The sequence below is a fragment of the Giraffa tippelskirchi genome, chromosome 9 (assembly GCF_054371585.1).
Source record: "Giraffa tippelskirchi isolate mGirTip1 chromosome 9, T2T-mGirTip1v1.2.pri, whole genome shotgun sequence".
Lineage (NCBI taxonomy): Eukaryota > Metazoa > Chordata > Mammalia > Artiodactyla > Giraffidae > Giraffa > Giraffa tippelskirchi.
Window position 1 is genome coordinate 17,263,814 of NC_137283.1, and position 27,516 is coordinate 17,291,329.

General features: G+C 47.6%; 1 protein-coding gene across 1 annotated transcript in view; it reads right to left on the minus strand.

Annotated features, from left to right (window-relative positions):
* Window positions 1-13,093: 13,093 nt before the first annotated feature.
* LMCD1 (LIM and cysteine rich domains 1) overlaps window positions 13,094-27,516 on the minus strand; it is a 55,856-nt gene continuing 41,433 nt past the window's right edge. The window contains exons 5-6 of the mRNA XM_081528171.1: window positions 15,485-15,700; window positions 13,094-13,755 (exon numbers count right to left, since the gene is read on the minus strand). Of these exons, the coding sequence (XP_081384297.1) occupies window positions 13,597-13,755; window positions 15,485-15,700 (375 nt within the window). The 3' untranslated portion in view covers window positions 13,094-13,596. The remainder of the gene's footprint in view (window positions 13,756-15,484; window positions 15,701-27,516) is intronic.

Consider the following 27,516-nt stretch of genomic DNA (forward strand, 5'->3'; position numbering starts at 1 on the left):
TGTCTCCTGCCGTGACAGATGGATTCTTATCCACTGTACCACCAGGGAAGTCCAGCAAAGTTCTTTTTAAGGGAGAATGAGGGAGTGCTATGGTTGGTTGCTGCAAGTTTCTTGATGTTGTAATCCTTTGTTCTTGCAGCTGTTTACCTAGGTCATGTCATGATGTTCCTGTAAATCTCCAACAAGACAAATGTTTTTCTCTGTTCTGCAACTTTTTGCCTCTATATGGATGGAAAAGTGTTATAGGAGATGTAGGACATGTGGGTTTGATCCCTGGGTTGGAAAGATACCCTGGAGTAGGAAGGGGCAAACTACTCCGGTATTCTTGCCTAGAGAATCCCATGGACAGAGGAGCTACAGTCCATGGGGTTGCAAAGAATTGGACATGACCAAGCAACTGAGCATGCATACACACATTACACAGTTACCAGGGGTGGGTGGGGACAGGATGACAAACCTTCTTCTTCTTCCCCACTGACAGGAAGACCAGCGGGGCCTGCGTCTCTAATGGAGTCATTCAGACCGCTGCCCAGGTGCCTGCAGATGACTTAGCCTTTTAAATAAGAGCCATCTAATTTTAAAGAATGATAGAAAATTTCTCTGCTTCTTCATTATAAATGGAACAGACAAGATTCACCTATTCTAAATACTCTTCCTTTTCTCTTGGCAAGTTTCCCAGCATGGAGGATTCCACATGGTGTCCTAATAGTTGGAACTGGGTTTGCCTTCGGCACAGAAAGAAGTTTCTTAGAGTGACCAGTGCCCCAGCCCCAGCGTGAGATGGATCCCCATGTCTCTCTCTGTATGAAGCCGATGGCTGGATTTTAGAGCCATGTGTGCGTTCTCCTGTGGGATTCCCTCGCCAGGCAAATTGAACAGGCAGTCTTGATTTGGGCAGAATCTGGAAGATTTCACTCTGACTGACTGATGGACAGCCTGTCAACAACCAAACCGAAATAGATGCGTGTACCCATCAGAAGGCACTTGAAACTCTGAATATGGAAGAAGAAATAAAAGTTCGAAGAAAAGCCAGCCTCCAAGGCCATGGGAGGCTGTCAGGTATTTCCTGACTTCACAGCAGTTCAGAGGACGTGTCTCTGGAGCCACGTAAACTGTCGTTCGTCCTTCCAGAATGAGGTGTTTTCATTTTAGGCTGTGGGTGTTTCATCTAGAATGCTTGGTATTTTCTTCCAGGCCTCTATTTTAATAATCTTTTGATTTTTTTAAAATGTTTTCTTTAAAAAATGATGAATATACATAGGTATAATCACGGTTCATTCTCTCAGACCCACACGCTCATTTGGAATTTGTGATAATTCAGCCCGTACAGAGTTTATTCCCTTTAGGGAAGTTGCATGCGTGCTCAGTCATGTCCAACTCTTTGCAATCCCGTGTACCATAGCCTGTCAGGCTTCTCTGTCCATGGGATTCTCCAGGCAAGAATACTGGAGTAGGTTGTCATTTCCTCCTCCAGTTAGGAAAGTTACACCAGTCATATATGGTAGGGAAACCACTTTGGGGATAGTAGGGGGGTTTCGGGTAGTTGGTGGCAGGGAGACATGTAACTTCTGAAAGTAAATTACAATTTTCTTTTTTATAATTTTCTTTTTTTAATTGGAGTGTAGTTGATTTACACTGTCTCTTGAGAAACCTGTATGCAGGTCAGGAAGCAACAGTTAGAACTGGACATGGAACAACAGACTGGTTCCAAATAGGAAAAGGAGTATGTCAAGGCTGTATATTGTCACCCTGCTTATTTAACTTATATGCAGAGTACATCATGAGAAACGCTGGGCTGGAAGAAACACAAGCTGGAATCAAGATTGCCGGGAGAAATATCAATAACCTCAGATATGCAGATGACACCACCCTTATGGCAGAAAGTGAAGAAGAACTAAAGAGCCTCTTGATGAAGGTGAAGGAGGAGAGTGAAAAAGTTGGCTTAAAGCTCAACGTTCAGAAAACTAAGATCATGGCATCTGGTCCCATCACTTCATGGAAAATAGATGGGGAAACAGTGGAAACAGTGTCAGACTTTATTTTTTGGGGCTCCAAAATCACTGCTGATGGTGATTGCAGCCATGAAATTAAAAGACACTTACTCCTTGGAAGGAAGGTTATGGCCAACCTAGATAGCATATTTAAAAGCAGAGACATTACTTTCCCAACAAAAGTCCGTCTAGTCAAGGCTATGGTTTTTCCAGTGGTCATGTATGGATGTGAGAGTTGGACGGTGAAGAAAGCTGAGCGCCGAAGAATTGATGCTTTTGAACTGTGGTGTTGGAAAAGACTCTTGAGAGTCCCTTGGACCGCAAGGAGATCCAATCAATCCATCCTAAAAGAGATCAATCCTGGGTGTTCATTGGAAGGTCTGATGTTGACGCTGAAGCTCCAATACTTTGGCCACCTCATGCGAAGGGTTGACTCATTGGGAAAGACCCTAATGCTGGGTAGGATTGGGGGCGGGAGGAGAAGGGGACGACAGAGGATGAGATGGTTGGATGGCATCACTGACTCGATGGACATGGGTTTGGGTAGACTCCGGGAGTTGGTGATGGTCAGAGAGGCCTGGCGTGCTGCAATTCATGGGGTCGCAAAGAGTCGGACACGACTGAGTGACTGAACTGAACTGATTTACATTGTTGTGCCAATCTCTGCTGTACAGCAAAGTGACTGAGTTATACACATAGATATTCTTTTCCATTATGGCTTATCATAGACTATTGAATGTAGTTCCCTGTGGTACACAGGACCTTGTTGTTTATCCATCCTGTGTATAATAATTTATATCTTCCAATCCCAAACCCCAGTCCTTCCCTCCTCAACCATTGTCCCCCTTGGCAACCACAAGTCTGTTTTCTGTGAGTCTGTTTCTGTTTTGTGGATAGGTTCATTTTTGCCATATTTTAGAGTCCACGTGAGTGACATCATATGACATTTGTCTTTCTGTGACTTTGTTCACTTAGTGTGACCATCTCTAGTTGCATCCATGTCACTACAACTGGTATCATTTCATTCTTTCTCATGGCTGAGTTGTATTCCATCACATATAAAATTTTCAGTCTCTGGTTCCACATGAATCCCATCTGTTTACCAAAGTTTGGCCATACAACTTCTCCTAGATGGAAAAACGCTGGTTGCCCTGACCTAGAACTCTGGCTCGTCACACCCTGTTGTGCTGTGATGGGAGCCAAAGAACACCATGTCCTAGAGTAGACCCTCAGAGGAGGGTTTCCTCCACGAGTTGTTGCCAGTTGATCTGTTGTGTCCTCTATGGATTTTTGTTCACCACTCATACCATTCATTCAACTGACAACTTTGTATGGGGCTGCAGGGTGAAACTTGACCATTTGTCACCCCGAGATAAGTCTCCATCCTAGGAATGTCATCTTTTCATTTCATGTGTGCTTTAGAACCAAGAAAACAAGATAGTTTACCTCCGCTCTCTGTCCCTGCACACTCACAGAGGACAGCACTTTACCGACTAGAAAGATGCATGTTTCATTTTTAAAAATCCTCTTTCAGAAGGGACAGTTGGTAAAAATAGAGAACATTCTCCCCCAGCCCCCTGACCCTGTTTGTGTAATTAGCTAAGTGAATGCTGGCTCACTGGCCAAATCCAGCCTACCTCCAGTCAAGTTTTATTGGCACCCGGAGTGCTTGTTTGTTTCTCTGTTGTCTGTGGCTACTCACTCAACACTATGGCAGAGTTGAGTAGTTGCAACAGAGGCCATGTGGCCCGCAAAGCCTAGACTATTGACTGTCTGGCCCTTTACAGAAACTCGTTGCTGACTCCTGGCCTTAGATTGGGGTGATGCAAACTGGCTGCCTTCAGAGCAGTGGTAGCAACAGGTATGTTTTGTTGGTGTGTTAGAAAGTGAAATGACAGGCAGCCACACAAGCAGCTTGGCCCCTGCTGTTGACACATGGCCTGCTTCACGGATGTACCTCATCACCTGGTCCCTGTAGGTGCTGGAATCCCATCCCTGGTTAGCAGGTTCAGGAAGGCTGTTGGCTTTGAAGCCAGGAGACCTGGGTGGTGGTCTTGGCCCTACTTTGAGCTTGCGGTGTGGCCCTGCTAAAGCTCTTCTACTCTGAGGTCTCAGTTTCCTCAGTTCTCAGCAAGGGGTTGGGTTGCCTGGCCTCAAATCAGCCTTTGCAAGTTTAACATGCTCCAGCCTGGCTACACCAAGGGTGGTCCTTAGACCAACTGCATCGCCATCTGGAGCTTGTTAGAGAGGCCAAGTCTCAGGCCCCACCCCAGACCTGCTGAATCAGTTGTTCAGTTGCTAAGTCGTGTCTGATTCTTTGCGACCCCATGGACCAAAGCACGCCAGATTTCCCTGTCCTTCACTGTCTCTGAAAGTTTGCTCAAACTCATGTCCATTGAGTCAGTGATGCCATCCAATCAGAATCGGATCAGAACCCACATTTAACAATCTCCCCAGGTGATTCTTGCAAACACTACATCTGAGAGGCCTTCCTCAAGAATGTCACCTTGCTGGTGTTAGCAGTGAATGCGTGCTTAGTCTCTTTAGTTGTGTCCGACTCTCTGTGACCCCATGGACCATGGTCCGCCAGGGTTCTCTGTCCATGGGATTCTCCAGGCAAGAATACTGGAGTGGGTTGCCATTTCCTTCTCCAAGCAGTGAATACTGGGCTCCATGTCTTAAATCAGAGGCCTGTGGGGATTTCAGTTCCTGAGCTGTTTTCACTCCTCGACTGAGTTGGGTGAGACATAAAATGCATGGCATTTTCAGAGGAATGTTTCCCTTACCTTTTCCCAGGTATTCCCTTAAGACTTTGTGGGACTCACTGTTGTGAGTCTCGGGGTCAGCAGAGCCACTCACTATTCTTGTTTTTGTTTTTAATGTTTAACTGAAGTATAGTTGATTTACAAAGTTGTGTTAATGTCTGCTGTACAGTGAAATGACTCAGTTATACCCATATATGCATTTTTTAAAATATTCTATTCCATTATGGTTTATCCTAGGATATTGAATATAGCTCACTATACTCTACAGTAGGACCTAGTTTGTATATTCTGTATGTAATAGTTCGCATATTCTAATCTCAAATTCACAATCCATCCCTCTCCCCTGCCTCTGCCCCTTGGCAACCACAAGTCTGTTCTCTGTGTCTGAGAGTCTGTTTCTGGTTCATAGATAAGTTCATTTGTGTCGTATTTTAGATTCCACATGTAAGTGATATCATGTGATATTTGTCTTTCTCTTTCTCACTTACTTCGCTTAGTATGATAATCTCTAGGTCCATCCATGTTGTTGCAAATGGCGTTATTTCATTCATTTTGTTATACTTGCCACTCACCATTCTTAAAATGCGCATGACACAAGCACAGGGCAGGCATCACCTGGCTTTGAAAAGGTCAATAGAGTTCACTAGCAAAGAGAGGGTGTCTGCATTCACAACTCTGTGTGTGTAGGTGTAGCAGGGTGCTGAAACATCTCTCTCAGTGGGGATGTGGGTTATATTTGGGCATTTACCAGATGGTCTCAGAGATTAGAAATAAGAAAAGGAAGTTTGCTGATGAACTTAACAAAAAAAAATACAAAATTAAAAAAAAAACACTCATTCTAAGAGTAGAGGAGATTTCAGTCAAGCCATCTTCTTCCAGGGTCCACTGGTGGATAATACAAGCAACACTTACTTATTTCAGTAATTACTGAGCACTTACTGTGGACCAGGAGCTGTTCTACATCTTTTAATGTGCACACTCCCATTTAATTTTCAGAACAGCCCTATAAAGGAAATGCTATTACTATCCCCATTTTATAAAGGAGAAACTTGGGAACAAAGTGAAGTGGCTTATCTAAGTGACCCAGTGGAGGTGGTTGTAACATTGAGGCATCTAGCTGCCCTGCCCATGCTGTCAGTAGCCAGGCTGTGCTGCTGGACATGTAGGATCTATTTGGTGACTGAGTGAGAAGGGTCAGGCCTGCTACTGGCCTGTTTTCAAGGAGGCTGGGGAAACCTTGGCGGAACTCAAGCTGGAATTCTGCTAGGATGCAGGCCTGAGTGGATAATGGTGTTATTGGTGGCTCGCCTCTGATAGATTTTGACTCTGTTAGTGCAGAAACTATGTCACTTTCATCCTCTATTGTATTGCTAAGGCCTAGCACAGTGTCCATGGCCTAGTAGACATGGTGAGTGAATGAATCAAAGAAGGAACTAATGAATGAGTGAACTGCCTTTTCTGAAGACAAACATGGAGTCTGACACGTGTAGTCTAGTCAAAGGCCGCGTCAGTCACACAGTTATCTGAGACTCTGTACATCTGGAGGAGCCAGCAAGGGCTTCCTGGAGGAGGGAGCATTCCTGCTGATGTGGAGGTGGCAGTAGGGTGGCATTTGGGGTGGGAACAAGCGCTGAAAACTTAGTGTTTGCAAGCCCTGGCCCAGATGTCACAGACACCTCTCCTGCAGAGGGGACCGCACAGGCATCGTATTGAATAAACACCTTCTTCCTTGGCCTGGGACTCTGGCGGGAGCATATTCCTCTGTCCAGCTTTGGCACACATGGTCCCCTTGCATTGGCCAAGGATGCCCGCCCACCCGTTGCCTCCTGTTCCCTCTCCCCTTATCAGCTGAAGATGAACTCCGTGGAGCTCTCCTGTCAAACGATGCACAAACTATTCCCTTGTAGGGCAAAGACTTGTGGTTCTTTGCAACAATATTTCATAATTTATATATTTGATTAAAAGCTGGACCCTGTGCCAGCAGCCTGCATAATCTAGCCTATTGGGATCATTAGCTGCTTGTGTCACTCTTCTATTTTAAAACTTTCCATATTTGAACTTGTGGATGTACATCCTTCACATTTATTAAACTTTTCCCATAAAAACAGCTTAGTAAGTCTCCATCATCTTTCATGGAATAAAAGAAAACAAAAAGGCCCCAATAAAACCCTGCAGACATTTCCTTTAGGGAATACCATTTTGTTTGGACCTTTAAAAATATTTGTCTTTTCTTGCCAGTAATTAAAAAAAAATACCAAGACAAATGAGAGTTTTAGTAGCACGATGATTGCTTCAAGATGAGCTCTGGGGCTTGGCTTCCTCCCGGGCTCTTTGCTGTACTCCTCCCAGGAGTCTGCGTTCCCCAATCCCGGGATGGCCTCGTCCTTAGATTCTTTGGCTTGGTTCTCCCCTAACTTCTCGAAGTGCTCCTTCTCTGTGCTGTGATCCTTCTCCGTGCTTTGCTCCTGTAGTTTTATCCACCTTCCCTCTCTTTGCCCAGAAGGATTTCCTTTGTCACCTCCAGTTCTAACAGGACCTGTCTCTTCTACAAGGGCCTGACTTATGTGATTTAAGGGTGGCTGATCCCTTCTCTTCCCCTCAGGGACTGGCTGGTTAATCAAGGCATTGCCCATCAAGGTACCCTGCCTGTCTGGGCATAGTCCTTGTTCAAGGGATTAGTCACATGACCCACGTTGGGCCATTCCCAGAAAGCCCAGAAAAGGGAGCCCTTTCATTAGGCTCACTGGCTCCAAGGACGAACATGAGCTTTCTTGTTCCTGGGGGCTGCGTCTGCCACCATCTGGGTGAACCTGCTTGAGCATGAAGTCAACACTGAGAAAAACAGAGGTGAGAGATGGAAAAAGGAAGCAGATTCTCAGCTAGAAAGTAGATTCTAGAATGTGGATTCCCTCCAGTTTTTTTTTTTTTTTCTTTTCATTGTTGTTATTTAAACTGGTTTGCATTGGACTTCCCTTACTTGAGAGAGAGGCCTGGATAATATTTCTTCTGTCTGCAAGTCCAAATCCTTCCTGTTGTTCAAGAACCAAAGCTGTTCCAGACTCAGACCAAAGAAACTCTTTAGGCTGATGCCCGCAGATTCTATCATCATAGAGCAGAGTGAATCAGTCCAAGAGATCATTTTGCTTGAAACTAGTAGAATCTGACTGAACACACATCGTGCTTGAGAAGAAGGAGCAAGCACACTTCTTCCTTCAACAGCATCATCTCCAGTCTCAGGTCAACGGCAGGGAAGTGTGAATGGTCTGCATGCATGCCATGGCACCCTCTCAGCTTCCATGGAACTGTCTCAGATTTGAAGCCAAACTTTTGGAGCCAAAGTCTGATAACCTAGTGAGTCAAGCCCTCATGTCACTCACTATTGCCTGTGTCCCCCTGGACAGACTTGACTAAACGTATAGATGAACCAGGGGGTGTAATGGCTTCAGAAATGTGTCAGTCAAGATAAAACATGAGGCATCTTGGGTATTAGTCACATTGTTTCTGGCTACAGTGAACAAGACCTCAATAATGAGAAACTGTATGGTGAGGAAAGGTATCACACAGTTAAGGAAAGTGTAGCCCAGCATAGAGTAGAGGAAAATTGTCTCATGTAATAGGAAAGGCAGAAGTGAGTTCCCTGGCTTGATGATATAACCAAGGATCTAGGTACTGTTTAAGTCTCAGCTCCATCCCCCTCAGTCTGTTAACTTGGTTCACTTGTCTCCTCACGTTCTAAGATGGTGCCAGGGGCTCCCCCACCTGACAGCACCCTACTTAAGAAGATGGGACTTCCTGAGAAACGGCTGAATCCAAAACTGGGGCAGGAAAAGCATAAAATGAGCTGAGAGTTCCTTGTGGTGCCAGAATGTAAAATTATGTTCAAGGCATGATGGCAACCTGTCGAAAGAGTATAACAGCCAGCTTGTAAAAGCTTTTGTTGGCCATATTTGGTACAGTTTGAGCATCAAAAGTAATAATGAGAATAATAGATAATAAACAATTCAGTAAAATAGACATCTGTAACTCCAAACTGACCGAAAAATGAATAAACACATAAATAGGGAGAAAATAAAGCTTTTCCTTATAGTAGAATGCTAACTGATAAATATGGAAGGAATGCTTGAATTAGAAAAAATCAGCATTTGGCAACTGTTGAAGTGATAATTAAATCATTCAAGAAACCTCAATGGATACTGACAAGCAGTGGGTGGAATTTTGATGAGGAACCAGGATATTAACATAGTCTCAAAGTATCTTCCCACAAAATAGTCATTAAATACAAAGAGAAAAGGAGTAACTTTATAATGGAAGAATCTAGTATAATCAAGTGTTGAAAATTAATATCAACACTAATGGAACAAATAAAAATCTTGCATATCTTATACAATGCAATGAAAGGAAAACAGCATCACTTCTGTGGCCTTCCTATCAAAAAAGCAAACCTAAATCTAATTATAAGAGAATAGCAATTCTCAAACCCAATTTGATGGACATTCTACTCATTAAGTGACCTTTAATCGTTTAAGATGTTGAGATGGTAACTGTCACGACCAGAAATAGGATTGTTTCCCAACTGAAGAAAGCTGAAAGGGATAAGTTAAGTAACGGCACTATGTAAACTTGGACTGGATCTTTTTGTTATAAAAGACATTATTGGGACAACTGGTGAAACATGACCAAGATCTGAGAATGAGAAGGTAGAATGGTAATCCCTATTTTTGATGTTATTTCATGCTTAGGTTGGAGAACGTCCTTCTTTGTAGGAATCACACACTAAAATATTCAGGAGCATGGGGCATTGGGTCAGCCACACTCTCACATAGTTCAAGAGGTCGAGTTCTTTGTTCTCTTTTTGAGACTCGAAGTTTGAAATTACATCAAAAGAAAAAGAAAGTAGGACTGTTTCCTCCAGAGCATCTCTTTTCCTCAAAGAAGAAAGCATTTTCAAGTAGCTTCCCTATGGCGAAGCCCCACTGGCCTGGCGCACGTGACTGTCCTCCTGCTGCCAAAGAGGCTGGGAGAATGAGTGTATGTCATGGAAAGTGGGCTGTGCCCACCAAGAAGGAAATGGAGCCAGCAGTGTCTGCTTCAGACTGAAGTTCCCATATTCGATTTAGGCGCTTTTGGAACCCACTGCCATTAGCAGCAATGAATGATCCCAGGGCCCTCTGCTGTTTGTTCTTTGATTTAGTCGCTAAGCGTTATTCTAAGGATTGGACACCAAAGTTGATGAGAGTATGTATTGTCTCAGGAAGCGCATAGGGGAGCCTTTCTCTAACTAATATTTATAGCACAATAGAGTCAGTGCGGTGATCACTGTAAGCCTGGGGGATTTGGGGAACACAGGTGAAGGGGAAGGGCACCTACAGCACTCTTGTAGGGAGGGTGAGGCTGGGGAATGGGAGCGATGAGAGTGACAGCTGCTCTTCCTGCTGACATGGGGATAAACCATGCACGAGTTATAACTCTTTAGAGCACATGTCCTTCCAATTCTGATGCAGAATCCCATTCAGCTCTGGCAGCCCCATGGACAAGGCAGTAACAGGGCACCCTGTGGGGAACTCTGGGCAAAGGGAGCAGCCAGAGCAGCCAGCAGAGATGGGGGAAGCTGGGGTGTGTGCATTTGGCTTCTGAAAGGAGAGCAGTAAGCAAGGCGGGTTGGGGCCGGGACAATTAAGAAGTTTGACTACAAAGCTAGGAGTGAACGTCGCTCAGTCATGTCCGACTCTTTGTGACCCCATGGACTGTACAGTCCAAGGAATTCTTCAGGCCAGAATACTGGAGTGGATAGCTGTTCCCTTCTCCAGAGGATCTTCCCAATGCAGGGAATGAACCCAGGTCTCCTGCATCGCAGGCAGATTCTTTACCAGCTGAGCCACCAGAAAAGCCCACAAAGCTTTCCACCTTCTCCTGTGTGTGAACAAGGTGCCCCTGTTTTGTAGAGGAGAGTGCATGGCGAGGCTGTGTTTCTGAAAGGTCTAGCTGAGCAGTGTGTGGACAGGGTGAGTTTGTGGCAGGAAGACTCACTAGGAGACCATCGTCAATCTGGGCAGAAAACATACAAGGTGAAGTACAGCTTTGGGGATGGAAGGAAGAGGTGATGGGAGAGAGGACTGCATTGAGTGACCATCAGAAGGGGGTGTCAGAGGGGATTCGGGTATTCCAAGTGCAAGGTCAGTGTCATTAGTAGACATGGGGAAGGCAGGAGCACGCTCTGGGTGGTGTCCGCCGGGGTCTGTGGGGGACATCACTCCTGTCCACAATAGTGTAGACAGAGGCACCAGGACAAACTCAGTCAGGCGTCACTCTGGGGCTTCATGTATCCCGTGGTCTCTCTCTCCAGCCATCACAAACCCCTGCTGAAAACTCTTTGCAGGCTTCCTGTTGTTCTTAGGACAGAGACCGGTCTTGTCCACTGCCCACAAAGCTGACAACCCCCTTGTGCCTCAGCATCCATGCTCCCTCTCTGGACCTGCCACACCTGTCCCTGGACCATGGCCACAACTGTGTCTCCAACAGCAATAAATAGGTGTTAAATAAACTGGTGCTGCTTCAGCCACAGGGCCTTTGCACATGCCATCCATGTATCCATCTTTAACATCTTCCTTTCCCTCTTCAGATCTCCGTTCACATGTCGCTTTTCCGGGAACACCTTTCCAGACATCCCTGATTAGGCCCAATCTCTTTCATTTGCTTTATAGAGACACGTTTCCCCACCACCACCTTTATAGTATCCATGTGTACATGCACGCGTGCTCAGTTGCTAAGTCGTGTCTGACTCTTCGGCCATCTCATGAACTGTAGCCTGCCAGGCTGCTCTGTCCCTGGAATTCTCCAGGCAAGAATACTGGAGTGGGTTGCCGTTTCCTCTTCCGGGGAATCTTCCTGACCCAGGGATGGAATCTGCATCTCCTATGACTCCTGCATTGGCAGGCAGATTCTTTACCACTGAGCCACTTGGGAAGCTATAGTATCTATAGTAGCAGTAATTTTAAATCTGCTTGTGGGAATATTTGCCCAAGGCCCATTTCCTGCACAGATTGTAAAGTCCAGGCTCTTTCTGTGAGCACCATCCCCACCTGTACTCAGCAGAGGAATTAGAACTCTATAGTGCTCAGTGAATGTTTGTGAATGAGGGAATGAGGGAATGTATGAGTGAATATTCCATTGGTGCTACAGGAAGGGCTGAGAAGAAGGTTATGTTTCAGAAGCACCTTCTAGGACAGAATTTCAGTGGGAGGAGTTGGTCTTCAAGGAACCAGCACAGAAAAGGGATAGGGGGAGAAGGAGAGGTCTTGATCCAGAGGAGTTTCTGAATGTTTAAGAGAAATAATGAAATTGAAATCTAGACAAAGAAAGGTTTTAAGACCAGAAAGACAGTTAAGCCAGGTGTTGGAGGGATTTACATGTCAAGGTGAGGACTTGGTTCTTGAGAGGCAACTGGGAGCCAGGAAAGATGCATCTGGAAGCTTCTCTTCGAGAAAGTGAACATGGAAGAGAAACAGGGTGGCTGGAGAGAGGAGCTGGACACAGAGGACCACCTGGGAAGGATGTGGCCATAGCTGTCATCGGGCTTGCAAAGCACGTGAATGGGGGTATTGTAGACAAGATGATGCAAGTGAAAGTTCGGTGGTGAAAGTAAAGAAATTGGGCAACAGATGGGCAGTTTAAGAAAGAGAGGCCATGGTTGACTGGACTGTGAGCTACTAATGCTTGGATTTTTTTACCCTTAAATCCCCAGTAGAGAGGGAAATGTCTTTTTTTCCTGAAACTGTGGGAAGGAAACAAATTTGGACAGTGTAAGTACACTGAGGTCATAAAAGAGAGTCTCACCCAATGAGCTAGTCTGTTTGGCTCATTCAGTGTTCAGTTGGCAACAAATTACAAAAGGGAGTGACTTCTCATGAAGTCCATATTTCCTCAGGTCGGCCTGCACTGGTCACCATGTCCCAGGTGGCACCCATTGGTTGAGCTTAGGTGGCCCTTTCTGAACACTCTACCTGGTCTCACTCCCAGAATGGCTCACTCGTCACCTGCCTCAGCTCTGAGAGCACTGAATTGCTGCTCCTAAGTTTCCAGGAGTCTGCTTTTAGGTGTCCTGTGAAACACAACACTCTCATTTCCATCAGTGCCCTGGGGCTACCTGGAACTGGGCCATGGGGGTTCTGCCCTGAGGACCCACAGTCCCCAAAGAAGTCTGACGAGACACAGCTGAAGAAGAGGCACATCAGTGTTTCTGGGGCCTTCTGCCACCGGCGCCAGCATTCAGGGTCTTGGGGCAAAATAGGTGCCCTAAAATGCTGGCCACGTGGAAATAAATAATGAGATCGAGGTGTATGCGAACTTCATAAAACTTTTATTGGTGTATTTATCATGCCAACATTATTTTTTTATTTAAAATTCAAATTCCATTTGAAAAGGAGGCAACAAAAGATCATTGGGATCCTGGGCTGCTCCTGGAGGAGCCTCCGCATTCATGAGAAAGCACGCACACCCTACAGCTACAGGATTTGATCACTCAGAGTTGCATTCTGGGAAACTCCTCCTAGAGAGCCCTGGGAGGATGCCTTTCGTTGGTAGCAGGGAGACAACAACAACAACAAAAACAAAACAACTGCATCCTAAGACCTCTCAGAACATCTTTGGCTTTGAAACTATTGACCCTGAAGGATCCATCACCACCCAACCTAGAATATATGTGTATATATATATTCCCACTGAAAAAAAGATGGACTGTTTTTGTTGCCGGCTGTCTCACCAGACCCTTAGGATGGCCTTGGCGCACTGGGCTCCCCTCCTCAGCGGGATCCTGTAGGTTCTGGCCATGGGCGGTCAGCCCTTCAGGAGCGTTTGGACTTGCTGCATGTCGGGCACAGGAGCTGACCCTTGGTGACAATGTACGCCCGGCCACCCAGCTGCTGCTCGCAGCCCTCACAGACAAAGTGCTTTCGGTGCCAGGCCAGGTCTTCCACACGCTGGTAGTCCTCTGAGAAGATTATCTGGGGAGGGGAGCAGAAGACACATACAACTCAGGTTCTATCTCGAGGAGACAGGGTGGCCCCTCCTCCCCCATTCTTGTTTTGTCCTTTAAATGCTTCAGTGGAGAAATCTGACATAAGTCTCAGGCAGTAAGTACAGCATTTGATGAAGACCATGGTTGCATCTTAGCATCTCGGTTGGAAACAAAAAAAGAAAAAACACAACAATCCTCCACTATTGGCAGGTTTTGTGAATCTGGCATCTGTGATGCTCTGTGGGTCACATCCAAAGCCCAGTTGTGCTCTGAGCTGGTGAAGACCGCCTCATTACAGCCAAGTGGCCAATGGCCAGTCTGCAAGAGTAGGCACACCCAGTATTACTTGGGCTTGGAGCAAAGTAAGCTTTGGAACATCTGTGCGATCTGGTGAGGAACCAGAGAGCAGAACAGCAAACTGGTTAAATGTGCCTTCTCATTTCGAGGTCAAACAGGGACCAGATATGAATGTTCATTTAAATACTTAACAGCCGCATGACTTGGGGCAAATTGCTCAATCTCCCTGTGCCTCAGTTTCCACATCTGTAGGATGGGGATATAACTACCACCCAGCCCAGGGGGTTTTATGAGTGCTCCAAGTGTTGCTGCAGATGGAGTACTCGGAATGGTAAAGGAGACAAAGTCAAGGCTGTGTGATCAGCACTGACCTCTCTGAGCTGCACTTTCCTCAGATGTCAAATGGAGATAGGGATTCCATCCCCCTGAAGGGCTGTTGTGAGATGTAAACGGCACATCACGGAAAAGTCTACAGCACATTAGGGTGAGGAGGGGTTACCGTGAGCATACTGTGGTCCTCAAAATGTGAGCTGGGGGCGAGGCCTGCTCACAGCCCTTTTCCCTCCTTAATGCTCTTGCTCACACAGTTATGATGTAGGAGGATTACAGGGTCTTAACTTCTCACAGAGACCAACATGTGGAAGGTGGGAGGGGAAGATAGTAGCTCAAAGTGAAGAAGGCATTTCTAACCCTCACATGTGCCAAAGGTGAAGGTAGCGAGTTTCCCGTCGCCAAGGGCGTGCAGACAGTAGTTGTTACTGTCATAACTATTACTGTCACTATTCACACACCTGTGAGTGCCTCTAGTCCAAACCCATATTGGAGAGCTGCACCCCTTTCCTAGCATCTCTAACTGTTGGATTGTGTTAAGTTGATGCTACATGTTATGATAATACTGTTGTTTCATCGTGTATTACCTGATTCTAAGAATCACGGCAGCTCCTATTTTTTTAGTCACTAGGTCGGGTCCAAGCCAAGCATTTTCAGGCATGATCTCATTTGCCCTCACAGCAACTGCATGGGGTGGGCACTGTTACCCTCCCATTTTATAGGTGATAAAACTGCGACACAGGAGTTAGGGACCCATACGCAGAGCCAGGTGTGAACGTGTTCTGTCTGCCTCCGGGAGACACCCCATGATGTTCTGAGCACTTACTAAGTGCTGGGCCTCTTGCCAAGGATACGATTTGACAGGTGCTCTGTGTCCCACCCATCCCAACAGACCTGGGGGCAGGAACTAATTTCTGCCCCTTTTGCAGATGGGAAAACAGAGGCTGAGAGTGTGACGGGGGCTCTGAGCCCCAGTTTTCCGACCTGTGGATCACATCATGGGTGAAACCACACTCTCCTGGGCCTCGGGGTCCTCTCCTGCAGTCAGAGGCATGCCTACCCCACCGTCCACCCCCACAGGTCCTCACCTCATCGCAGCCGGAGCACCGGGGCCGCAGGCTCTCGCAGTAATGACGGCCACACCATGGCGCCCCATCCTTCCAGAAGTAGATGAGGTCCACCAGCGGCTCGGAGCACTTGGTGCACACGAAACAGGTTGGATGCCACTGCTTGCTGTAGCCTGCCCTGTCCGAGTAGACCACAGGGCTGTCGGCGGGGGCCACCCCCTTGCAGAGCTCACAGACCTGGAAGGAAGGGTGGGGGCAGACCCCCAGGACATGAGGTAGTCAGGAGTGCATCATGACCAGGTCCCAGCATTAACTCCAGTCCTCTACTTCCTGGGCAATCTTGAGCAGGTTATGGTACCTCTGTGTTCTTCAGTGTCCTCATGTGCAAAGTGCAGTAATAATACTACCTACCTAGCAGGTAGTTGTGAGGACTAAAGTATTTGTTTAGTACAGTGATTCTCACACATTTTGTTCTCAGGGACTTTAGACTCTTAAAAAATTATTGAGAATCTCAAAGAGTTTCTGTTCATATGGGTTAATAGCTCATGGTATTTACCATACAAGAAATTATAACTTAGGAAAAAGTTAAATAACTACTTATTAATTCATTAAAAATAGCAAACCAACAACATGTGAATATAAATATTTGTAATTAGAAATAACTGTATTTTCCAAAACAGGAAAATTGAGTCAGAGTGTGGCCTTGTTTACATTTTTGCAGACCTCTTACGACTGGCTCAGTAGAGAATTTCTCAATTCCTGGGACTGCTTTAACTTTTCATCTTTTGCATTATGTGGTTTTCTTTGAAATACATGAAGAAAATCTGACCTTACACTGATTAGGAATTGAAAAAGGAAGGAAGGCATTTTTAAATAGCCTTTCCAGATAACCGAACTATTTTTCTTTGCTATTAATCAAAATTTGACAAGTGGTAGTTTCTCAGAAGCAAGTTAATGCAGAGTCTGAAACCATATCAACCAGCCTTTCATCCCTGTTTTCAACACAAAAAACCCCACTGGTCCACCTTGCACTTTGAAGGAATCTTTTACCTATGCAGGGTTGCCTTTTAATAACCTTAAAATTTTAGAAGTTTTCGATTTACAGAAAAAATTGTACAGCTAGTGCAGAGAATTCTCGTAGACCCCACACCCACTATCCTGGTCTCTTGGCATCTTACATGAATATGGTGTACTTGTCACAATCAGTTAACCAGTACTGATATGTTATTATTAACTAAAGTCCAAACTTTCTCCAAATGTGCTTAGATTTTACCTAATGTCCCTTTCCTCTTCTAGGATCCCATCCAGGATCCTGCATTACAGATAGCGACGATGTCTCCTTAGGCTCCTCCGGGCTATGACAGTTTCTCAGACTTCCCTTGTTTTTAATAACCGTGGAGGGGTTCTGGTCAAGTATTTGGTATTTACCCCAGGGGTAAATGGCTGTTCTCATCACATCCTATCCAGACGACATCCTCAATCTGTAAAATCTTTCCAGTTGTTTTGGAGTTCTCACCCATTCCCCAGAACTCCCGTGATGAGGGTGATACTGGTTGTCATCTCCCTGGGGCAGGTGTATATCCAGCATTATGCTTGGGTGTGTTCATGCCTGACTGGTACCGTTATGGAAACCCAAGAGAGTTACTTTCCCTTCTAGAGTTATTTTCCTTTTAGGGAGACCTGTATGTCCTCCTCCCTCCCTCCCTCCCCCTCCCCCGCCACCCCCCCAATACGGCAAAATCCAGGTTCACAGAGATTCAGTCACTGTTGAGTAGCAACAGTTGATGGGAGGCAAAGCTGGGATTTCAACACAGGCCCAGCCTGACCCCAAAGCCGAGGTTCTTTCTACTCCACTACGTGGTCTTTCCATCAGTGTGGGCACAACCATGGCAATCACAGCTTCTGCCTGTTCTTGTAGGAACCATCAGCTTCAAATGCATTTTACGTTTGAAGTCCAACTTAGTGACATGTTTTTCTGCCCCCAAAGAATTCCATTTTTCATGAGCAGACCTGTGTTACAGACTGATTGGTTCACCTCCCCCAGTTAATATGTTGAAGTCCTAAAGTGTGACTACATTTGGAGATAGGGCCTTTAAGGAGTTAATTAAGGTTAAACGAGATCATTAGGGTGGGGTTCTAATCAGACAGGACTTGTGTCCTTAGAAGAAACCAGAGATGGGTGGCTCTCTTTCTGTTATTCTCTCTCTGGGTGTACTCACAGGGAAAACCATGTGAGAGGGGGCCCTCTACAAGCCAGAAAGAGGGGTCTCACCAGAACCCAATCGTGCCAGCACCTTGAGCTTGAACTTTCATCCTCCAGAACTGTAAAAAAACACATTTCTGTTGTTTAAGCCCCCTGGTCTATGGTATTCTTTATGGCAGCCCGAGTTGACTAATACAACATGTATTATAAAAGCCTGTCTTAATTATCCTACTTTATTTTGAGTTTCAAAAGTTGTGGACATTTATTTTCTCTCTTGCCACAGAAAGTTCTTATGTGATATCACTGATTTTAACTCTTGGCCCATAACACCTGATTAATTGATTACTTGGCCCTCTATAGAAACGCTTGTTGACCCATGACTTGAAATGAACATACTATCTTACTAAGCACTAATTGTATGTCAGCCCAAATAGAGATATTTATTATTTTGCTATGTAAAGATGAGTAGGCATGTATTCAAAGCCTAAACACTTTGTCTTATTTATATACTTTAATTGCATACTTAATATATTCTTGTAAATGAAGAAGAAATAAAATGGTGATAATCAGGGAAAGAAAACCAAGAGACAAAATAAGTCCAGGTACTGACAGTGGTTCCTAAGCACAGCCGTGGTTGAGCGCGTGCCCAGATAGGAATGTGTTTGATTAATTAGTCCTGGCTGCCTGACGATGTGCCTTGGACCATACTGGATGTGTGGTTTCATTTATGCCCACGAGAATGACGTGTGTGAGTTCCTCCCCAGAGTGAAACCCTGTCCTTTTGCACATGACTGAGCCCCAACTCACCTGAAACTCATCAGAGCCTGCCTGTGCGTGCGTGCTCAGTCGTGTCCGACTGTGCGACCCCACAGACCGTAGCCTGCCAGGCTCCTCTGTCCATGGAATTCTCCAGGCAAGAATACTGGAGTGGGTTGCCATTTCCTCCTCCAGGGGATCTTCCCAACCCAGGAACTGCACCTGCATCTCCTGCATTGGCAGGTGGATTCTTTACCACTGAGCCACCTGCGAAGCCTTACGGGAAAAACAGATAATGGATCCACATTCATTGATTGTCACATCTCTTAAGCATAGCTGGGAAATGTCAGCTGTCTGGCGAGGGCTGTTTGAGAACCAAGTGAGTCTCCTATCCATCTGTCTTTCCATATTTCACAGAATGACGTTTCCAGCCCCTTTTCTCCTACACAGAAGGGCTTTCTGTCCATCCATCATGCCTGGTAAAGTATCACCAGGCAACATCAGTGGGGCTCCCAACTTCAAATTTCCAGCTGTTTTCTAAAACAGAGGTGGGAAAAGGAAGGGATATAAATGCACCTGGTTGTGTCTGGGGGGGCGAAAGTGGTGCGTACTGGCAGGTGCCTGCAACCCACAGAAGGAAACAGAGGGATGTGAGTCAGAGAGGCAGTCTGGGGTGATCATGGGTGACTCTAAACTGTGGGTTGGGACCTCACTCTGGAGGTAATGGGGAGCCAGTGCTGGTTCTGGAAGCCAAGAGTGCTGAGTTCTGGGTCGTACCGTGGGAGAGAATTCTGGGAGCACTGTCTGAAAGGGCTTTGTCAGGGCCTCTTCACAGAGTCTCTTTTCCCTCATTGTCCCCCAGCATTCCTGGCTCTGCACCCCATTACTCCCAGTAGCCAGTCCTTTTTCTTTTAAGCCGATCCTTTTTAAAGCAAACAGTGTCACTGCCATTTTACGAAAACATGATGTTCGATTAGTAAGTCCTGTCCACGTGCGTCAGGAACTAATTTCTCCTTGCCTCTGAACTGTTTTCCATGCCCCCTTCCCTGTGGACTCAAAGGATGAGAGATCTGATGATGTCCTGGCTCTGTCAATCCGGCAGCCCCTCAGCCACCAGGGGGCATCCTGGCAACCAAGAGTCCGACGGCCCAGCCTGCCTGGGTCCTGTGATCCGGGGTCTGCCTTTCTCTGCATAAACTTATTCTATCATCCTTGATACTAAGGTTTACAGTTTCTAAACTGCAGTAGATGCTTGAGTGGGGAGGGGGCTAGCTGTGTGACCTTGGGCAAGTTAACCAACCTCTCTGTGCCTTAGTTTTTTTCATCCGTCAAATGGAAAATACCACTAATGATACTCAGAACATCATAGGCCTGTTATATGGATTAAGTGAGATCCTAGAATTAATGAACTTTATAAGGGTTCAGTACTAATTAGCTAAAATCTACCGTCATCCCTACCCAGACCTATTTATAAAAAGTTGAGGCTTGGAGGAGCTAAATCCCTTTCCAAAGATGACAAAGATGTCTCAGGCAGGATCTGCTTTGGGTTTGGAGGCTTAGGTTCCTCTCAGTAGGACCATGAGCACGTGGAGTGTGAGGAGGTCGTTCCTCCCACCCGCGGGCTCTGTGTTTTTCCATGTCTGTTCTCTTTCTCTGTGCAAGGCCAGAGAATAAAGTCAGATGAGTTCCATCCTGTCACTGCCCCAGACTCGGCTACAACCAGTCCCTGGCTTGGCAGGCCTGCTCGTGTCCCTCTCCCATCGCACCCCCTCTAAGACCGCACTCTCCGGTTCTGACAGACTGCGGCACCTCCCCCACCCTGCAGGGTCTGATGAGTAGATCTGGGAGGGGGGAAGGAATTTGCAGACTCCCAGGGGATGCTGGTGTAATCAGGGGGACCACAGTTCACGAACCACTGTCACAGAGCATTTAAACATGACCTTATATATAAACTCAGCAAAAATGACATCACCAGTTAGGTTCAGTTGGAGCAAAAGCAGATTTGAATTCCTGGGATGATTCAGTTCTAGACTGTTTTGAAGAAAGCTCAATGTAGTCATTTCCAGGCGATGTCCCCTCTGGAGGAGACAGCATGGTCCAGCAGAAGTCCTTTGGGACTGGGTTAAAAGGCGCAGAGAAGAACACTGATCATTGGCATGTCAGTGGGTTCTCATTCAGACTCCCAACTGGCTAAAATCAGAGCTTCCTCATGGGAATCTGTCCATGTACTGGTTGCCATGTGACCTAGTTTTCAGACTGTCGTCCCTTGGGGAAAGGAGCTGTAGCACAGACCTTTCTTTTCTTTCTTTCTTTTTAAACATTTATGTATTTATGTGGCTACTCCAGGTCTTAGTTGCAGCATTCGAAATCTTTAGTTGCAGCATGCAAACTCTTAGTTGCAGCATGTGGGATCTAGTTCCCTGCCCAGGGATCAAACCCAGGCCCTCTGCATTGAGAGCGTGGAGTCTTAGCCCCTGGACCACCAGGGAAGTCCCCAGACCTGTCATAAGTAGAACATATGTGACATTTCTCCTGTGAACGTCTCTTTGCACTGAAGTTTTGCCCTGTCCCTGTTCAAACGGTGAAAGAGTCTTCATTACAAGAGTCTAAATGAAAGACTTTATTTATTCCGTACTTTGGGTCTTTGTAAACACCTGCTTTGAGAAAGCTGAGGAGCATGCTAGATTCACTTGCCTCCAAAGCTCAGACCCTGTAGGGCTGGGTTCCTTCCACTGTGAGGTGTGGAAATGATGCTGGCAACTCTGTGGACCTTCCTCCCACCAGTGGGCGTCTGTTTCCTTTGTTCACACAGGGTCCTGCCTTAGTGACTCATTTCTGTAGAACCGAATGTGCCAGACGGGATGCTGTCAATTCCCGAGGCAGGTCATAAAACGCAGCTCAGCTTCCGCCAACTCTTCTTTGTGAGTTCTGGTGGGGGCGGAGGCGGGGGACTGGGAAAAAGTCCTGAGGCCCCCTTTCTAGGGCAACTACGCAGAGAAAACACAGAGATAGAGGGAGAGGCCAAGGCCCCTGCTATGGTCCGGCCCCAGCCTTCTCTGTCTTCCCAGCATCACGGCCAGAGACAGGCTAGCCCGCTGAGCCCTACCCGAACTGCTGATGTGTGCGCAAAACAGACGTCAGTGCTGGGAGCTGCTGCATCCTGGGGTGGTTTGCTGCGTGGTCCCAGGTAACAGAACCAGCACACGTGGACATGCAGAGTCATTCAGGCTTCTGAAGTGGAAGTAACCAACACACAAAGTGTTTCAGGAAACAGCAGGTCCAGGCCAGTGGCCCCAGGTCCCACGGCCAGAGAACTGTCTCCAGGGACGAGATACACTAGCCTTCAGAGACGAGTCTGCAGACACCAAGAACCTTCCAAGCCAGCCATAGCCTCTCTGCTAGGGTGGCCAGCAGTTCTGTTCCAATCATGCCCTTCTCTTCTGGAAGGCTCTTATCCAAAGGCCTCCCCAGTCTAAACTCAGATTACCTCGTGAAAAGCTCACCATTATAACACAGTAAATATTAACACAAGGGCCTCGAATCCAGGCGCTGGGTTCCCTCCAACACAAATACTCAACAATTTATTCATAAACAGCATCTCCCCATTTCCTCTTATGGCGATTATTCACCATCTTGGCTTTGCAACCTCGTGCATCCCAGAGTAGTTTGGTTCCCTGCCCCATCTCTTTGCTCTCTTTCCTGGCCCAGTGTTGTGGCGGGCATCTTCAGCCTCTTGTGCTCCGGGCCCCCACACCGTCATCTTCCCAGGCTCCTTCAGGTACAGACTGCATGGGATGGTGCAGGCACGGTGGTCAGGGTCCCGGGCTTTTGTACGAAGTCCCAGCATAGCTTCATCTTGAGGGCACCTTGGATGACTCAGCCGCCTGTCTGAGCCTCAGTGTCCTCCTCTGTGACACAAGGCGGGCCCTGATGGTGGCAAGTGCTTAGCTACCCTGTGCTTCGCCTCCCACGTCTTCTCAGGCCAGGTCCTTGGGGAGGGGGCACTCTGCCAAGCGAGGTAGAATGTCAGGCGTGTAACCGAGTCTCCCTCACTGGAGGTCTGCTGAAGCGGGAGGTGGGGGCCACAAAGCTTTCCTGAATGCTACACTTGGAAGAGAGACTGTCAGCCTGGGGTGTTCTCGGGTCCCCCTTTGACAAGCGTGTCCTTACAGAGGGAGAGTAGGGACAAGGTTCACATGTGCCCACCTGCATTGCAGCAGCCTCACGTGGTGCCCAGGCCCCCTGGGAGCTCTGGAAGTAGGGGAGCTTCCATTGTTTGGAGTCTGTGCCGGGTTTGGGGTGAGGCTGGCCTGTGTTCCAGTTCTGGCTTCAGCACTCACCAGTTAGACGACTAGCTAGGGGGAGAGTCTATCTTGTCAGGTAATTCTTAGAATTGAATAAAACAGCCATGCGAAGCCTCTGGTGTAGTAGTGCTTGGCACGACATAGGTCGTCAGTGAGTGGCAGACGACACCACCTTCCATGTTGTCATTGTCACCGAGTAACTTCCAACAGGAAAATAAAAGCCCTGTTTTAGTCAATGCAGTATTACGCAGCCCACTTCAAGGGGGGCGGGGCGGGGCAAGATACTTGTGAAGCCTTATGTGGCAACACGGAAAAGTATTTATAGTATCAAAAGTGGGATGAAAGGAATTTTCTGAGGAAAAGAAAATCTCCTTTAATGTCATTAAAATATCTCCGCCGTAAAGGAGGAGGCAGGCGGATGTGGAGGAGCCTGGTAACCATGGCGACTGGGAGGGCTGCCTCTTGAGCCTTTGACCCTCGGTCCTCAGCTCAGACGGGGCTCTCAGGCATGGGGTGGTGGTTTCAAGTGTGCAGAGGGAGACTGGCTCTCCTGCCAGCCCACAAGCCAAACATCTGCTCTGACCAAGCTTTGGAAGTCCCTTGCCCACAAATATGTCCCCGTCGGGGCCGGAGTTGGGCTGAGCTGCCAGCTGCTGTAAGTTTCCATCTGCGAGGCCGGCCTCACGGGAGGGAGGGGACCCAGGCCTCTGGTCCCTCCTCTGTGCATTCTTGTGGGGAAACGGGGTCGGGGGAGGTCCACTGTCATTTGGGACCTGAATAACACACCTTTACAACTTCCAGAAATGTCTTTGCTTCTTTCAATCTGTTCTCCTTTTAATCTTCTCTGGGGCCATGGCCTGGCCTGTGAAGCAGGAGCTGGGGGGCTCCTGGCAGGAATGAAAAATACGGAAGGGTGGAGATGACATTAAATGCTATGTCCTGGCTTGCTTTCTTCTTTCTTGTTACAAGTTTGGGGTGTCGAGAAGGGAGGAAATTCCTGGGCAGGATGACCATGCCCAGGAAATCTGTATATTTAATTTCTGAGAACATATCCAGTAAGCTCTGTAAATGCAGGGCAATGGTCTGGTAGAGCAGTTCACTGTCAGTGCATCAAGGTCCGGGGTCCGTGGGATCCGTCCAGGTGGGAGGGAGCGGGATGCGGGGCCCCACCGTGCCGCTGTGGAGTAGTCCGGGCTGCTGGGGTGGGCAGCTTCCTGACCACGGGATGCTTCAAAGCCCCCAAAGGCCCCTGAGAACCCATGGTGGGTGGGATTGGAGTGGGGCAGACAAGCCCTTCCCTTGTTCCCGACTTGCCCCCAAATTCTTTGCTGGCTGGGCTGTGAGTGACTCCACGTATTGCCACTCACCCTAAGAAACAGAAGTGCACGTGCCTTTGCTTTGTTCCCACCCTGCCGAGACCCCACAGGGCTGGTGACGCAGAAGGACCTGGGCTGGAATCTCACTAGCAAACCAGCTAACCTCTCCGTGCCTCAGACTCCACATCTATAAAATGGCTATAACAACCCCACCCTCTCTCACCGGTTGTTCGGATGATTCAAAGAGATGAATGAGACTGCTGTGCAATGACAGCCCCCCTCCCCGCTCCACGCACATGTAGTGGGGCAAATCAGGGAGCGAGAGGGAGGCTGAATATTGGGGGGTTTACTTGGCCTCAGTGATTTAAAGGGCCTGCTTTGAGAGTGACAGTGGACAAGCTGGTACCTGGGATTTTTCTGTGTGACTTTGCCTCACGAAGAGGGCTGACTCTCATGGACATTTCCCATGCTGCCACCTCTCCTAAGCACAGCGTCAGGGTGACACTTCCAGGGACCTGCTGTTCTCGCCATTCTGCCGCTCTCCGGCTTCACCCAGCACTCAGCCCGTGGGTGGGGATTCCATACGGATGACTCGGAACAGGCTTTGGCGGGAATGCTCCTCTGGTCTGGTCAGTCTGGTGGAGGGAGGACTCGGCAGTCCGACCCTGGGGTCGCCCCAGTCCGGGCTCCTCCCAAGGTTTCCGAGGAAGGCCGTCACTGTAACAGGCTGCCCAGCCTCAGGACAGAGCCAAGTTAGCGCCGGGGAGGACTGCCATGGGGTGCCGGCTGCCGGGGGCTCAGAGAGAGCGGGGCTCCTGGCCCCTGTCTGCAGAGAGCAGAGTGTAGTGAGCTCCCGGCTGGGGTGATCAGGGCAGGTAGAGAGCGGTGGGCTGTGTTATCTGCAAGTGTTCCCTGAACTCCCCGTGGACAGTTCAAGGAATTCGAGAGTGCTGCACAGTATTGTCAAAGCTGGACCCCCAAAGCCCGGGGGAGGCCACACACATCTAGAACACGTCCATGTTAGCATCTCGTGGACCCTCACTGTGTACCAGATTGGCGATATCATTTTTGGCTGAGCTTAGATGTCAGGTCATTTTCAGCCCTCTATCGCAGTGGTTCTAAAAGGGTGGCCCTTAGCCCAGCATTGGCATCAGCCTGGAGACTTGTTGGAAATGCTGATTCTCAGGCCCCACCCACACCCACTAGTCTGGGGTGGGACCCAGGCCGCTGATTTTAGCGACGGTGCCAGGTGCTTTTAGACACTGCCATAGTCTTTTGAAGGCTCGAGAAGTCCAGCCTGAAAGAAACCCAGTTCATTTTGTCCACTCTGATGTCCTCTTTACACAGCCACATGGCCCTTGAATAGCTTCATATCCATGAGCTTTCTGGGCAATAAGCTTTGGGAAACAGGAAGATGGGCCTGGGGGCTGACAAGAGGTTGGTTTGAATCCCACAGCCTCACCTCCTGTGGCTGGGTGGCTGGGAGCTCTACATCAGATGCTCCCCTGCTTAGCACTGTCCTTGGTTCAGTAAAGGTCACTGAATGGTAGCTGCCAGCAACAGTACTGACGCTCACCATCAGGATGACACAGTGTGGTATGTTATAATTGTAGCTCCAGTGTACCACATGTCACATGTCCTTCTTTTTGCCTCTTCTTCTTTCATACATCACTGTTTGATTTGGAATGTCAGTTCTATGCTTCCTTCCTGTACCCGGGTTCTTAGGTTGAATGCCCCGATGGCTTCTAGCCAAGTTCATTTCCCTCCTCAGGGGAGCGAAAGTTAGGTTTGTGCCTGACATTTGGCTTTGGAGGCTGTCCTGTTGCCCTTTTATGAGAACAAGAGGAGCCCGGCACACACCTACGTCCCCTTGATATGCTGCCCCTTGGGTTGGGGCTGCCAGGGACACACTGTCTATGGCTTGGCAGGATATTAGTTACCTTAAACAAATTTGCTCCCTGGCTTCGAGGAGATAAACATTGAGTTAAATACAGATAACAGGCAGGGTTTTATGTTTAGCATCACACAGTAGATCAGATCCAGAGTCTGCCCCCGCCCCACCCCCCAGAAACGATGGGGCCTCAGACAAGCTACCTATCTTCTCTGAATCCCTGAGTCCTCACCTGCAACACATGTGTGCAAAGAGTCATGTCTGACTCTTTGCAATCCTGTGGACTATAGCCCGCCAGGCTCCTCTGTCCATGGGATTCTCCAGTCTAGAATACTGGAGTGGGTTGCCATGCCCTCTTCCAGGGGATCTTCCTGACCCAGGGATTGAACCCGCCTCTCTTACATCTCCTACATTGGCAGGCGGAGTCCTTACCACTTACGCCACCTGGGAAGTCCCACCTATAATACGGGGCTTGTGAAATCCACCCACCAGGTAGCAGTTGAATTAATCCAAGACCTGAAAGTAGTGAACACAGCATGTAGCATACAGAAGATGATTAAGACACGTAAATGAATGAATGTTGAAATCTCATTGTCCTCTCAAGCAAAACAGCCACCCAAGTGGTCCCCATCTTTAGAGGATCAGTGTAGTTTCAACATTCATTCATTCATGCATCACATAATTATCAAGCACCTTCTCTGTATATTATATCAGCGGTACCTGCTGCAGAGATGGGGTGGTTTGATTTGTAGCCCTAGGTTACAGAGATGGACAAGACAGGACCTCAGCATCTAGAAGGTGACGGATGTGAGTCTACTAGTGACATAATTAGTTATCTAATTAAGATCAGGTTTAGGAAAAGGAAGGGGCTATGGTGCTGGAGAAGACTCTTGAGAGTCCCTTGGACTGCAAGGAGATCAAACCAGTTAATCCTAAAGGAAATCAATCCTGAATATTCATTGGAAGCACTGATGCTGAAGCTGAAGCTCCAATACTTTGACCACCTAATGTGAAGAGCTGACACATTGGAAAAGACCCTGATGCTGAGAAAGATAGAGGGCAGGAGGAAGATGGAGAGACAGAGGATGAGATGGTTAGATGGCATCATTGACTCAATGGACACGAGTTTGAACAAACTCTGGGAGATAGTGAAGGACAGGGAAGTCTGGTGTGCTGCAGTCCGTCAGGTCACAAAGAGTTGGATACAACTTAGCGACTGAACAACAACTACAAAGGAAGGAAAAGTCTGTCTTCCCTAACCAGCCCAACTCACCAATATCACCTTCCTTTGGATTCCCTATTTACTGTCTGGTCTTGTTTAAATGCTTCTAAAGTGTCAGAGCCATTTCCCAGAGCTGACTGTTGCCAAGGACCTGGGATTTTAGGCCGCCTCTGCCCTACTTCCACGCTGTCCAAACATGTGGAATCCAGGATGAAATACGTTCTCAGATCAGCATTTCTCTCCTGGGAATGGCAACTGGGAAATATCACAGACTTGAAGATGCCTTCCAATTTGGAATTCCGCAGTACTTAACTTAAGAGGCAATGGCTACTGGAGGCTGGGTAGGGGGCTGGTTTCTGAA